Source organism: Limulus polyphemus, unplaced genomic scaffold, assembly GCF_000517525.1.
Source record: "Limulus polyphemus unplaced genomic scaffold, Limulus_polyphemus-2.1.2 Scaffold6147, whole genome shotgun sequence".
NCBI classification, from domain to species: Eukaryota; Metazoa; Arthropoda; class Merostomata; order Xiphosura; family Limulidae; genus Limulus; species Limulus polyphemus.
Window position 1 is genome coordinate 21,428 of NW_013671757.1, and position 16,186 is coordinate 37,613.

At 32.4% G+C, this 16,186-nt stretch overlaps 1 protein-coding gene across 1 annotated transcript in view; it reads right to left on the minus strand.

The window, feature by feature from the left end:
* The window catches only part of LOC106473406 (serine/threonine-protein kinase 10-like), a 36,717-nt gene extending 20,771 nt beyond the window's left edge, over positions 1–15,946 (minus strand). The window contains exons 1-2 of the mRNA XM_013934086.1: positions 15,837–15,946; positions 5,095–5,594 (exon numbers count right to left, since the gene is read on the minus strand). Coding sequence (XP_013789540.1) covers positions 5,095–5,265 — 171 coding nt within the window. The 5' untranslated portion in view covers positions 5,266–5,594; positions 15,837–15,946. The remainder of the gene's footprint in view (positions 1–5,094; positions 5,595–15,836) is intronic.
* Between the last annotated feature and the right edge of the window lie 240 nt (positions 15,947–16,186).

The following is a 16,186-nucleotide window of genomic DNA, read 5'->3' on the forward strand; positions in this document are numbered from 1 at the left end:
AATCAGTCACAAGAACGTCGAATCTGAATCACTTGAAAAAACACGGGGGTGCTTAACTTTTTTCCAGGTGTATATATAATGGTGGAAAAGGCCTCTAGAACAGATAACACAAGCAAAGGCCTTGATAACCCAACAAAAAAAAAACTAGTCTGAACAGACTATCTTAAAATTGGTAGATGCAACCATGAGGAACAAAATAAAGAAAATGCTGGGGAAATGGGAATGTGGAGGTAAGCATCCGAATCATCTAACTTCATCATCCAATGACTGAGAGTGAAAGCCCATTAAAGAGATAGGTAGGACTCCATGGTGAATCAAGGATTAAATAACAGGCATCAGTCCCCAGTCTTCTTGGGGACTACAAACAAATGGGAATATAAACCTGGCTGAGAAGGAACTCCCTGTTCTATGGCACCCTTGTAAAGAAGATATAGAAATGCCTCAGAAAGATGCTAGCTGGAAATGTGATCACAAGGAGGGGAGAAGCATATGGAATGAAGGAAACTGAAATGAAGAATGAGCCCTTTGGAAAGAACCTGCAGAACCCAAGAGTCTGTGGTGAAGGACTCCCAAATGGTGACAAGGCACAAAAGCCTGGCCCCAACCAGACCCGTATCCACCATGTAGTCACTGGGACTACTAGCGGCACTGAAGCTGTCAATGAACAAACTGATGGTTAACCTCGAAGATCCATGTAGTAAAGAACGAGTAAAGGAAAAGAAGGAGGGGGACAAGATATGGGAACAGGTTCAAGAGAAGGTTGTGAGAAATGGGAACCCAATGAGGAAAGGGAGATGTGCAAACATATAGACTCAACTCTGGTCTATAACAAGTCAGGAAAACTCTTAAAGAAATGTTGCCTTAAAAAGGGAACCATGTGCAAGTCACATAAAGAGGTTGGGGGTAAACATTCATGGGATAAAAGGGAACCCTAACAACAAAGGAGACATATGTGTAGGGAAAGGGTGGATGAGGACAAGTTAAAAACAAACAAACAGGGCACGAGTCTCCACAGAAAACCTCTCAGGGGAATGATGAAGAGCCTCTGACAAAAGGTGAATTGAGGAAAGGCAATGAAGAAGGGAGGAAAATGAGTAGCAAATATAGGAAAAATTGAGGTTGAGAAAATGTCACCAAAGTATTGGGATCCAAACCACAATAAGGCAGAAGAGAATCCAACTGCTGGGAGACCATAAAAGGAAACACAGACCTATGGTAAGCCATAGCATGGGCTTCCATATTACACGAGGGTTGAGGCATACTGACCCCTGAATATGTAAATTATCTGCAACTCTATTGGCATGGACCCCAATATCAGATGGGGGGGGAGATATTGGCCCAAAGGAGGTGTCTCGCTTAAAAGGGATGGGGAATAGTCATAGGAAATGAGGGACAAAACAAAACCTCACATACCTGGTTTATTAACTCCAGGAAGGGATGAGGGGCCCTGAGCACTTTCACTGGAGCTAAATGTGACTGTGTTGCACAGGAAGGGGAAAAAACCAGCAGTCAAAATCTTCATCCTCTTGTTCTGGTACTCCTGAACAAGGCTTGAGAGAATAATCTTCAGGTGAATCAGAAACCCACATGAAGGTAGACAACTCTCAGCAAACCAAGGCCAAAACACCTTCCACCAACAATTGTGGACCCAAAGCCTATGCAGTGCAGTAAGGTTAACTGTAGTAGGAAAAGAAGTGGTAGTAGTTATAACATGAAACTCAGAATTCATCTGAACTATAAGTGGAAGTAGAAGAGACCAAACAGGGAACTCCAAAGAATCATGTATTAGAATAAAAGACACATAATGCTAAATGTGTATTAACTAAAATTTCAGAAAACAAATGTAAAGTTTCCATATAAAAAACAAGGAACTGATTGAACATTCCATAAAGAAAAGCAAGAGCAAAAAACACATCTTAACAACACAAGTGCCAATTGAGAAGTGAAATTGGTTTAAGCTACATAGAGGGAGGCAGCCGAGCTAGTAGTGTTGCACTTGTATTGGTGGAGGGTTGCCACACGCTCATTTGCATGCTATCATGTAGCTATCATGTACATGTAGAGGGCAAAACAAGTTGGGAAAAACTATTCAGTGAGAAGTGGTAAGATATCGTATCTGAAGCTGACAAAGACAGGTTAAAATAAATCACTGAACTGAATATGGTTGAATCAATTGAGCATGAAAATAACAAAACAAAAAGTAACTTTCCTTGAAAGTAACTGTATTCAAATCCTTACTAAAAATTTCAACCTTAGGCATGTTTAATACTTTAATTGACAATAACCTCGGGAAACTGAACACTACCAGACAACCCAGTGTTTAAAGATAAATATATACACAAGGTATGCTCTATTATTTCTTTATTGTTACTTTTACTAACAGTATTGGTTAGAACTTCTAATACATCTAATTTTATTTCTTATTATTATACTTCTATAGAGGTTGCTTTGAATTGTTAACTTAATACATGTATTTAGGATTAACCTAACTTTCCTAAGCTGAATAAACTTCAAGAGATATTACAATAATTACTTCAAAAAAAACATTAACAAAAAGGTACACGACTGATGAAATAATGCATTCTAATCTTTACAAGTAACAGTATATTTTATTAGCTATACTCATTATCAGGTTGACTTTCAGTTTCACTCAAAACTAGTGATGTGGGTTCTTTGTTATCAAATAAGCACACAAATAGCTTTGACTCAAGTAGTTTAAACTCTCATATATGGTCAAAGGTAACAAAAAGAATGAGGATCAGATTAGAAAATATTTTTATGACATTGGAAGTCGCGCGACGCTGGGAGCATGTGCACTGGAGTTTCTCGAAGGATCATGAATTTTCCTAACAACTCTAGTTTGTTTGAGACGCCCTCTTTTTTAGTATATAAGCCTGACGAGAAAAACCAGCATGATTGAAGAGATATATTATTAAATAAAGCAAACAGTAGGCACCGTAAGTAAAGTGTGTGAATCACTGTGATTTATAGCGTGTGTTATAAAGGTTGTTAAGTTTAAAATGACTATGGAAATTCTGTGTATTACAAAAAGTTTGTATCAAGAAAGAATAAACTAGTTTTAATCAAGAAGGGACTTGTATCGCTGAAGTTATTTCATTCTGAGGTGAAGATTATCATAATATAGAGGAAAATTTTAGTAAAATCTAATTTTAATCTACTTTTAAAAACTGATATAAATGTTTGTTTTTTCTTGCTTTAGTCATTTCTTTAATCTACACAATACTTTTGCTACAGAAGTAAAATATGGTATAATATTTTTGATTAAGAAGACTTTTTAAGTTCCTAAAATTTAACCCTTATCAGCAAACCTCTGAAAAGTTAAACTGTGGAACACCTGGGGTCCAATCAAACTCCAGCACAAAATTACCATTCCTTATACAAACAGTGTATTAAAAAATAAAGTTTTATTATACTCCTATATTCAAGTCATTATCTACCAATATATGATGAGATTACCATAATACTGCAGAATTCAACTCAAAGAAAACTGAAGGTATAGGTTGTGTGTTACCTTGGGTCCAACCAAACCCAAACATAAATGTATCCTTATACTTTTATAGTAGGCTACGGATTAAAAATCAAATAAACTGGTTATTTACAACAATTATTAAACAAGGTTTCTATAAAATAGGACATTATAAGCAGCCATCACAGAGAACACTTGTTGTCATAAGCTAACAAACCAGATGACACAGTACCAATTTGATGAATTATCCTCTATAACAGCCTATATTGTGAAATAAATGTTTAAAAATTTTTTTTCATATGCTACAGGGCAAACTGCATGTATAGTGATTTTAAATGATAGTATGGGATCCATATGGGCCCCAGATAAATATTAGATTATAGCTATGTACTCAATCTGCCTGTTTGGAAAACAATAGTGTCATATTGATCCAGGGTTTTTACTTCACAATTACATGAATTAATATAAATTTGTAATGATTATGTAAAAAAATACACAACAAGAAAGTTGTTGGGGTCCATTTGGACCCCCAGGTGTGTTGATGAGCATTAAGGAAAAACTATTTGATAAGGAAATTTTAAACAACAGTCCAAATGAGCTATGATGTTGTCTGAATTATATAAATATATTTTTGGGACTTTTTACACTAGTCTTAAAGCTAACAAAAGATCCACAAATTTTCAAATGAAATCTTTGAAGTAAAGTCATACAACAGTAGCTTTAGATAAATATTTGTTTCTGTTAACATGTTCAAGTTACTAAACAGATTCAGGATTATTTGTATAATAATTCAATAAATGATGGTACTTCATACTAAAATTGTTGTTATTTTACGAGTCTATCCAGCTTAACATTTAACTTTGTTCAAAAAATTATCCCACAATTCTGTAAAAAGACACCTTTTTCATGTAGGTAACAAATTTCAGGTAACTCGCTAGTTTTTAACTACCTCTTTTCTATGTGTTGAAAAATGGGGTATTAACACCTTTAAACACCTTTTTGTACAAGTCACTGAGTAACATTCAAAATGTAATTAAACAATTTTACTACGAACATATGTCAATAAAATTAACATTATGATGTATTATAATTACAAGTTTTTATGTTATCTAAGTTGTAATTCCTTTATTTCAAAACAAACCTTTAAAAAATATTTAAAACTTTACTTTTGTTGTTATAAGCATTCATAAATCTGAACTTTCACAATCCCTACCATGGTTTGTAATTCTTCATACAATATAAACTTTCTCCCTACAAAGAAATTGTCATTTCCTCAGTTTTCATGTAGACTTAGATGTGTGTTTCCAGTGTAGTACTAGTACCACTTGGTGTTCTCATCTTTTACTTCTTTTAGAAAAGCAATTATATAAGAAAAAATAGGTACTATGCCTAATGTAAGTTTTGTTGTTAGGGAGTACAGCAAGTTTGCAAGTAAAATGTTACCTCCACATGTGATATTGATGTATGTAAACAACACAATCTTAAAATCCATCAAACTTACAAAACAAAACAGTTTAGAGATATTTATTCATATATTACTAGTTGTTTTTGTGTTTTTGTACCATGTATTTTAAAATATAAAAACAATAATAAGTAATACTTCTTACCTTATAAACTTTTCCAAAAGCACCATCTCCAAGTTCTCCAATAACTTCCCAATAATCTTCTGGATTCTCATTAAATTTGATATTGTGATAGACACGTCTTCTTTTTGATTCTCCACCTCCAACACTTCCTCCAATATTAAAAATCTTTTTAAAATTACTAAAGAAAGACATTATTGCTTTACCTGATCACGCTACTTCACATAATAATAGAACCGATGCATTGTGATATCAAAATTATGTTAAAGAATCATGTTATGAAAGTCGGTCAACTGAAATGCAGTGTGTTCACAAAGTCAACTTAATAGACTCATTTCATCCCAAAACTTCAAATATATTTCCTAGCTTTAATTGCCGAGTAACATTTTACCCACTGTGCAGTCTCAGCCACAGATGTTACAAACTGACGTGGTCTTGCATACAAATTTATGTGCAATTTTTACAACCGACAGCACCCAAAACTTTGTTGTTCCTGACAGAGGTCAAACTGAATCCTTTTTGGCCTATGGAATAAAAAAAAGGTAAAGAAGTTAGGAGTGAAGCTTCAATACTTGGGGAAACAGAAAAAGCAAACAAAACTAAATTTTAAATTACAATTAATAATATTTCATTCATTTATCAAATTGTTTTCACACCATCATAAACTTAAAGTTCAAAATCATGGATACACAGAGAAAAACAGCAAACTATAAAACAGTGTAACCCATTTGTAACTTCAGAAAGTTAAAATTATTCATTTGATAAAAAAACAAAAATCTTGCTCAATATTTTAATATGCATCTTTCTTTGCAACAAGCTCAAACAAAAAAATTTTGTCAGGTCAGTTAGATTCATAAAACACATACACAAACTTCTACCAATCATGAAACTGAAGGGTTCACCAATTTTGTAAGCTTTTTTGTTACTTTTATTTCATATCTATAATAAACAGTCCAGTCTTTCACAAGATCATGTTAATTCCAAGGGATGCTGCCAGAAAGTTAGATGGTGTTAGAAACTACATGTAGTGAACGGGAATTAGTACTCATAAAATGCGTGTGTAATTTATCAAAAAATTTAGGTTAAAGAAAATATTAGTCACATGTTTGGAACAGCAACAGTTTTAGTCCTGGGTTTGACGTGAAAATAATAAATGTTTGGAAACCAACAAAAGCTACTGTTATCATGTTCTGGTGTAAACTTGTATTTTTTGTACCTAGATCCATTAGAGCTGAAGTATTCCTTACTTAAACCTAACCTCAAATACAACTTCCTATCGTTATTTCAATATACAAATAAACATATATTAGTTGGTATGCTTAACTGTAATTAAGCTTAAATAAAGTATCCTGTCATGCAAGACTGTTTACTGTTGGATATACAGAGCATAATATCTATTATATCCAACAATAAACAAGTTTAAAATGTAAGCTTATTCACCCATATACACTGTCCTATTTTTACATAATCTGGTTCAGATAGCTACTGAAATAATCAGATGTTTATGGTGGTGAAAATAAAGCAGTTTTAATATACTTATCTTTACATTTGCAACTCTTAAAGGCAAAAAGATTAATTAGTATAGTTAGATAGAGAATAGCAATTTTATTATTTGTCATTTAGGATGTTAAAAAATAAGAAAAGTATTGCAACAAACTTTCCAGGATAGAAGTAATAACCAGATTAATAACTGTAATAAAAATATTCATTAAACATTTAACACCACTGTGGCAGAAAACGAAAAAACATAATATTAATACTAAACGACTCCAGCGATAACGACGATGGTAATATCAAACGACTCCAGCGATAACGACGATGGTAATATTAAACGACTCCAGCGATAACGACGATGGTAATATCAAACGACACCTGTGATAACGACGATGGTAATATTAAACGACACCTGTGATAACGACGATGGTAATATTAAACGACTCCAGTGATAACGATGATGGTAATATTAAACAAATCTAGTGATAACAACAATGGTAAAAATGGTGATACCAGTCATAAATATTACAAAGTGTAAGAAGTGATACAGTTGCTTCTCTTAAAAAAAAGGTTTATGATAAAGATCACAGTAACTACAGATTATTTGTAGCACATTTCTCTTAATTTGTCCATTTCAGATTCAAAATAAGAAGCATCTAAAGCATAGTTTTTTCAATCTATCTTTTGTCTCCTGCAGTTCAATGTCCAGGGGCCTTTTGTTCAATGCCAGAACTCATCCAGATGAGCTGGATGATAAGAAACAAAGATTCTCTGAAATGCTATTTAAATATACAGAATAATTTTTTAAATGTTATGATTTAAATACCAAAAGCTAGTGAAACATTAGAATCAAACAAGCCTAAAATACGTGATAAAAATCATGTAATCTACAGATATTTTTCTTTCCACATTCTTCTTAATTTGTCCATTTTGGATTCTATTTGTTCCTAATGCTTTGTCAACTTTTGGCATTTAACCAGTACCTTTTAAAGTATTATACTGCACTTTTATCATTTTTTTTCCTACTTTGCCATTTTTACTGAATCCCAAGGCAAAATCAAATAGGTTGGATTTTAATTTCTTAGTTAATTTTCTTCAGTATGACATGCTCTACATGATTCATAGGCCTACCAAGGGCTTCCAGTGTGAACATTAACTAGCTACCATATCATGTATTAACAATCCTACGTTTCTTGAGAAAAATGTGTCAGTAGTTTAACCATTTTTTTAAATGTACCTGGTTCTGTTGTTTCTCGTATTATGCTGGGAGAAAAACTGTATGCTTACAATTACAGTACAATCAATTACTTGTGCATCACATTAACTAGTGTCACATGAGATAATCAATTAATCAAAATAATAATTATACTGTTTAATGTCATGAAAATAACCAACTAATTGAAGTTTCCAATTATTACTTCAACTATCCAAGTAACTGAAATATATAATTATGTTTTCTCATTATTATTCTAGATCAAATCAAGTTTCATCAGCTGAATCGATTAGTGTTGTGACAAAATAAATCAATCAACCAACTAATTGAAATAATGCCAATATGAATTCTTATTATTATTTTATTCAATGATTCTGGCCTGGTGATAAGGAGGGTTGCCTCACGATTCAAGAGACTCAGGTTTGACTGCTGTCAATCTACTATGTGGAAATATTCAATTATTATGCATTTACTAGAAATGTTTAAAACATATACAGTGTCTTGCAGATAGTGCAACACCTGAAAATAACATGTTGTGTACTTAAAATCTGGAAAATTGGAATTATTTTTGGATAGTATTAGCATATTAATGAGTTAGAAGTATACAATTGTATATATATATATTTAATTCAAAAAGTAGTTTTCTTTTACTACCATTTAATAGTTTAAAAGTTATATATTATCTAAATATTACTGTATTACAGAACAATTAATGTCTTACAATGTTTATACTATTAATTTATTTTAATTGATTTGAAAACTGTTCCATTAATTTGATTTTTTAAAGATTGTATTAAAAACACATGAATGATGTGTATATTGTGAAGGAGTGGAATTCATATTGCCCAATACCTACAACAACAAGATTTGTCTGAGGGGCATAAAGGTTTACCGTTATACATTACCCGTTGAACAAGTAGTTTCTTGTTTTGTTTACATCATTTCTTCTATTATTAGAAAAACAGTTTGAGTAGATTTCTAGGGAGACACACAAGTTTCTAAAATTCTGAGCTGCAGTATTTTATTCCTTGGAGAACAATTTTCAAAAACTGAACACCACTGTATGTATAGTGTATGTTAATGAACAATAATTCTATACACAGATATTAAATTTGATTAAGAAGGTTTGGTACAGTGCATATAAATCAATTACAATTATTATTTCCCTAGTGTATTTTAGTTGAAAGGTTACTCAGATAGCTATGTATTAGAAATAAGGGCTCCAGCCAATAATCCATAGGCTTTATGGAAAGTAAACATGTTTAAAGAAACGCATGTTTGCTGAAAGGAACAAATATTAAACAAAAAAAGAACTAAAACTAAGTAACATACCTCTGAATTTGATGGAATGCATGAAAAAATTTGGTAACAGTATACTACAGTGCAGTGTAATAATGTTCAATAAAATCATAAGAATCCTACATGTATACCCTGATTTTTCCTGGCAATTTTACCACAAACACGTTGTTCTTTTCTAGTTAATACATGATGACAAATCGTAATATAATAAAGACAGATGTTTATGTCTATATTCTTGTGGATTCAAAGTAATAAATTGTTGGACTAAAATTTTCTTGTGTACAAAATGATTACTTATTTTCTACCCATGATAATCTTATTATCCTCTATCTCTAACAAGTGTAGTGGTGTGTGCTGCTAAGTTTATCATCCCTTTGTGATATAATGTATCATTAAAGGAAAACAAGGGACCTCTTGGTCCATCCTATACACTCAGTTAAACATGAACTGAAAGCCAACTCTTATCATTCAAGCTTTCCCTTAAACTCATTTGTATTAACAGCATTTACCACTGCAACCCACTCCAAAGGCTAATCACCCTGTTTGAAAAATAAAGCTGTCTCAGCTGAAAATGGCTCCTACCTTACCTAAGTTTATATTCATGTCCGTATTCTTACAATTCTCATCAAAGATGCATCAATACTACCAATCCCAGTGAAAATACATCTACAACATCCACATTTGATCACCTAAATATATTTGTGTACATACTTTCACCACCAAAATTGATTGTTTTGGTATAGTACAATCATAAACAAAAGATATTTTTCATGTATGTTCCTCAGGATGTAGAATATAGTTATAATGAAATATATAAATGTGCCAAAGATTGAGAAAGGTTTTGGAAGATAAAGTAACCTACAATATGAACATTTGATTTCCAGTAGAAAGTAACTATACAGTCGTACAATTCATGTTGGTATTTTTTTCTTATATAAAGCATGAAATCACCTACAGAGGAGGTAACCATACATTCACGTAGTTTGTAAAGAAAATCTTTTTTAACACCTGCCACACGAGCATCTTTACTGAGCCTAGAATGGTCACTAGGGAGGTCATTCTAGAAACCACTTATTTAGTGTTGTTTTGATAGATCTCAATGAATGAAGCAAGGAGCTACTTCTAAAACAAAAACAACTAAATATTATTGAAAATATGACATGATGAAATACATATGGATTAGACATTATACCATCCTTCTTATATTTACTCTTCATTGCAGAGATGGCATTTTTAAATTGATAAACACTAGGGAAATTGTCTAGTAATGCATCATATATCTGCATCAACTTCAACACTACATCTTTGGGCTTTACTGTGTCATTATGTTCATAAAATATTAAAACTAATGGGTTTTATCTATAATAAATGCAAGATAATGCATATCAGTCACCATAATTTAAATTATAAGTATAATTTGAATGTGAATAACCTTAACAGTGTCATAAAAGGAAGGGATCTTGGTGTAATAGTTGATCAGTCACTTAGGCCTTCCAAGCAGTGTGCTGTTGCTAGTAGTAGGGCAAATAGGATTTTAGGTTGTATCTTCAGAAATATCGAATACAAGTCTAAAGAGGTTATAATTTCATTGTATAGGTCACAGGATAGGCCAAATTTGGAGTATTGTGTTCAGTCTTGGGCTCATTATCTTCAGAAGGGCATTGAATTGCTAGAAAGGGTTCAGAGGAGGGTTAGAATGGTGCCTGAGATGGAGGGTTGTCATATGAGGAGAGGTTAAGATATCTGAAATTGTTTTCTCTTGAAAAAGAAGTTAGAGGGGATCTGATTGAGGTGTTTAAGATTGTAAAGGGATTTGATAGTATTGATACATAATCATTTTTCATACTTAATGGTGAGAATAGCAGGATTTGGGGGACAAAAATATAAATTTTGGCATGGTATGAGTCATCTTAAGCTAAGAGTTATTTTTCTAATATGGTTGTTGGCCTCTAGATTGAGTTGCCTTTGGATGTTGTTCAGGCAGAATATTTAAGTGGGTTTAAGAGAAAGTTTGATAACTATATGAATGATAAGGGCTGGCTTTAAGATTTTTTTTATTTATAATAGTTTAGTTTAGAGGATGGGACAGTCAAGATGGGCCAAAAGGTCCCTTGTTGTACCTAAACATTATGTTATGTAAACTGAAAGCCAGAAGAGCTATTTGAAAATTATGAAGCATTCATTCAGATGCTTAGAGACAGATGTGAAAATTTTATGAGTGATCATTCAGGTTAGATAAGGAATAAAGTAACTTAGCAAAATTGAAAGCTTAATATAAAAGATTATCAGATATATATACATAGAGCAACAGGTTATCTGGTTGGACCTGTGGATAGTTTTGGAATAATAATGAATTATATTGTTGCGTCAGCGAGGTGACTAGTATCACGCCACTCCTTCTCTCGAACCTTCGAGAGATTACTAGATATAGGGTAGTCTGGTATATATATAAGATGGTCACAACGTGATGCGATAATGTGTGTAGGTAATGAGTAATTGAACTGCAGTCAGAGAGAGAGACGTATTGTTGAAGTTAATGTCGTTATTATAGTTTGTTATATCGTGACTGTTGAAGTTGAGTGTATCGTAAAGTTGTATTCGGAAAGAATAAACCAGTTTTATTAAGAAAGAACTTGTGTCGCTAAAGTTTTGGAAGGCCCATATGACATAGTGGATCGTCTCTCAGACGTGACTTTCCGGATAAAATGTGGTCGGCGAGATAACCCAAAAGTGGTGCATGCCAACAGGCTTTGGCTTTATCACGGTCCAGGACATTTCAGTTGGGACGAAGTGGACAACAGAACAAATGACACTGCTGAAGACGTGCCACCTGAAGAAGCCACCATCGAAGAAGAAACTCCACTCAGTTTTGAGAAGGGAAACGATGAAGCTCTTGATGAAGTTACTACCACTGATTGACTGTTACCGATGATAGGACATTTACTGATAAAGCAGATGAACCCCATATGAAGCAGAAGCCAACGAGACGGAGACCAGTACGGAAGAAGATACATCCCATAAAATTCAGAGACTTTGTTGAATTGTAATTTTGTGTTTGTAATTCTGTACATTTGATTAAGTTATTGTTAATTGTTATTGGTTTATTGTAAGTGGCTATTGTTCGGGACGAACAATACTAAGGAGGGGGCAGTGTTGCGTCAGCGAGGTCACGTGACTAGTATCACGCCACTCCTTACCTCTAACACTTCGAGAGATTACTAGATATAGGGTAGTCTGGTATATATAAGATGGTCACAACGTGACGTGATAATATGTGTGGGTAATGAGTAATTGAACTGCAGTCAGAGAGAGAGACGTATTGTTGAAGTTAACGTCGTTATTATAGTTTGTTATAGCGCGACTGTTGAAGTTGAGTGTATCGTAAAGAATAAACCAGTTTTATTAAGAAAGGACTTGTGTCGCTAAAGTTTCGTGGGAACGAAGTTAAGGAAAATCAACTAACGACTGGAGGCGTAACAATATACTATAGCTGGGTTTAGAGTGCAAATTAAGCAGGATGACTGTAGTAGCTTTAGCTATATACATTCAAACTGGTGAGGGAGCTTGGAAAATTGGGAATAAACAAACTGATAAGACACCTAGGGCAATATGGAGAACAAAAAATAAGATTCGTCACAGTAAGTTAAATAATACTTTTAAAAAATAAGCCTATCAGATTGAAATATAAACAGTAGATTCAAGAATAAGCTTACTCATTATTACCCTAATTTAGGAGTATTAGGAAGAAAATGAGTGAGTTCAGGGCTCTAGTTTTAATGGAAGACTATGGTGTATTGGGAATTAATGAAGTTTATTAGACCTGGAAAATGCATAGTAGGAATGACTTTGGAATTCCAAGTTATGCTACTTACTAGTAGAAAAGCTTTTTAAGGTGTGGGTGGGATTGCAATCATTTGGGATTGAAAACATAAACAACAGTAGTTAAGATGTTGGATCTATACAGAACACAATTATGGATTCAAGGGAGAAAGCTTTTAACTGTTAGTTGTTGAAGGGCAGGGTGATTAACTTAATCAATTGGCTATGACCATCGAATACACTGATTAGTGTCATGTAAAACACTTAATATCATGAAAATAATCAAACAGTATTTCCTATTATTACACTTTATGAATTATTCGATCTATCAAGTAATAAAAATTATGATTAAATAAGTTAATGTCATGAAAATAATTAGTTTCCATTTATTATTGTTTTAATTATTAAACTATTCTGTCATTGAAATATTGCAATTATGATTTTTTATTATTGTTTTAATTATTAAACTATTCTGTCATTGAAATATTGCAATTATGATTTTTTATTATTATTTTCAATTACTTCAAGTTAACTTAGCTTAATCTATTAGTGCCATGACTCATGAAAATAATCAATTAATCTAAATTAGGCTCTCCAATTATTACTATTTCCAATTATTCCTACTGTATAATTAATTGAAATATTCCTATTATACTTGTAAACGACAAAGCTACATACACAACTGGCTATCTGTTCTCTGCCCACAGCAATGTCAAAACCTGATTTGTATCATGCTAAGTTGTTTTTTAAGTCAACTCATCAAATAATAATCATATTGTTTTTTGTATTTTTGCCATTCCATTAGAATAATTGATGAGTTGAATGTAATCAACTAATGAGCTCATAGTTAAGTGATGTAAATTCCATTAATTGTTCAGCTCTAGTAGTAGGCCACCGAATCAGACAGATTATGATAATGAAAAACCATACAACCAGAATAAGGTTGCTTCTCATAAGAAAACTGATGCAGTAATTATGGTATACCTCAACTTTAAAAACACTGATTGGGATTCAATGGATGCAAGTAGCAAGGGAATTTTCTTGAATAGAAAATGTTTTTCCACATCAAACCAGATGGAAAGCCACTCTAAATTTACTGTTGATTATTAATAAAGATACAGTTACAAGAATTTAACTGGGAATGAATGATCAATATATATAATTACGTGTAGGTTTGATATCATGGTGATATGAAATGTTAGTTCCTGACTTATATTCAGTGAATTTGGATAATGAGTTAGAAGATGATATGGGGTAGATTTGAGGGTATAAAGAATCAAATTGTTTTTACTTCAAGGAAGACTTCTCCCACGGGTGGGTATTCAAAGCTAGTCTTGAAGGACCAAATGGTCCCATGTTGTCTATATGTTAGTTTAATGCACTACTAACACTTCTTAATCTTGTGTGTAACTTTTATTTTTTTTATTTTATAAAGTATATTAATCTTGAAAAATAAGAAATGTACCACATAACTGTACCTAAAACAGATATAAAGAGACCATATAATGGTGCATGTTTTTACTAAAAGTTGATGCATTTAAAAACTAGCAGACAGAATTCAAGTTTTTAAATGTTTAGTAGCCTGGATAAACTACATGTACTCAGCAAAAGCATGTGGTATTGGTATTTTAAATGCTACAGTAATAAGTATTAAAAAAATGATAAGCTTTGACAAATATATTTCTAAGAATTGCTGAAAAATAAATTTCCCACAGAGCTAAAGTCACTTCTTTTACATTTACACAAGGAATACACAAGCATACTGTGAGTAAAAGTTAAGTTCAAAACTGTTATATGACTACTACACGACTGGGCTTCAAGATTATATATACTGTGGTGATATCTGTAGAATAAAAAAAATTTTCATATTTCCAATTTCATTTGAAAAGAAAACTTAATTTAAAAAAACTAGTATTAGTTTTACAATGTAAAATTATTCCAAAATTTAACAAATAGCTGTTATCCTATGTTACATTACTAAGGAAGAACATCTTAGAACTTTCTCTCTGAGAAAATGTGTTGGAGTTAAGCCCAAGTGCCCTACCAATTGAGTTAAAGGGTTAACTACAGCATTTGCTAGTAAAGCACTTTTTAACAATTCAAACTAATACATTTTTCTTCTACCACAACCAAGGTCATTCCTTGGGCCTTATCTCAGGGTTGTGGACAGCCCTAAATTGGGCAGTATTTTTTCTGTGGTAATATTTTTTCAAATATATTTCCTCAGATTATATAACAACATACAGTCCCCCAACACACACACACACACCTGGCAAGTACTCCACCAAGATAATGGGTTAGCCACTATCAATTGTTATACCTTATAAGGCACTTTTTAACAATTATGGAATTAAAACGACCAGAACTTATCTGTATCACTTTTGGTTTTTACATCCAATATTCATCTAAATTAACTCTCACTTTTGATTTGGACCTGGGTAGAATAAAATTAAACTAGCCCTTCTTATGCCATAATTTATTGTTATAAAGTAGTCTTTGTATACATAATATGTTAGAGTAAGAGAAAAAATAGTAATTACTTTTATAAAACATTATTAGTTATTACTCATTAGGGTTAACACCTATTCGTCCGAAAATACTAACGAAAGTTAAGGTTAAAACTTTATAATATTATATAAAATTTCAAAAGAATTGAACTTTATCTTCGTACAATTTAGGCTACCTACAGTGTACAGTTACATTATTTCTAACCCCATTTTCAGAATTCGAAACCTGACTCCTGTCCTGAGGCAGACGGTGAAATCGTAATATAGTAGTAGTGCTACCTACTCCTACTAAATGTTTGTTAGCGTTATTTATTGTACTTTGCTGAATTCTAATGATTCTAACAAGTAGTTAAGCAAAATCATTCACCCGAAAGCACATTTTTTATATTCCAGTAACATCAATGTGAGAAAAAATTGTAAATACGTTTACTTACCAGTATCCCTGACATTGTTCAATACACTATACGGCATAGACTTCCTGCTTTAAGTTTATTTGTCGACGTTACAACTAGTCCACCATGTTTTACTAAGTTGTCTTGACGTCATATTTAATAAACCTCTCCCAAAGCACGAAAAGTGATTCACAGAGAAATGATTCACTCATTTTTTCTTTTTTTTTAGTTTATTGAGTCTAATAATTTCTTATAAATTTACTGAGAACAAAATTCATGAAAAAGTAATGATAAAAATATATAAATGATTTTCTGTACCACACTCTGAATATATGGAATTAAATTCAAGTTAATATAATGAATATCAAAACCTTAATTACATCGAATAGGTA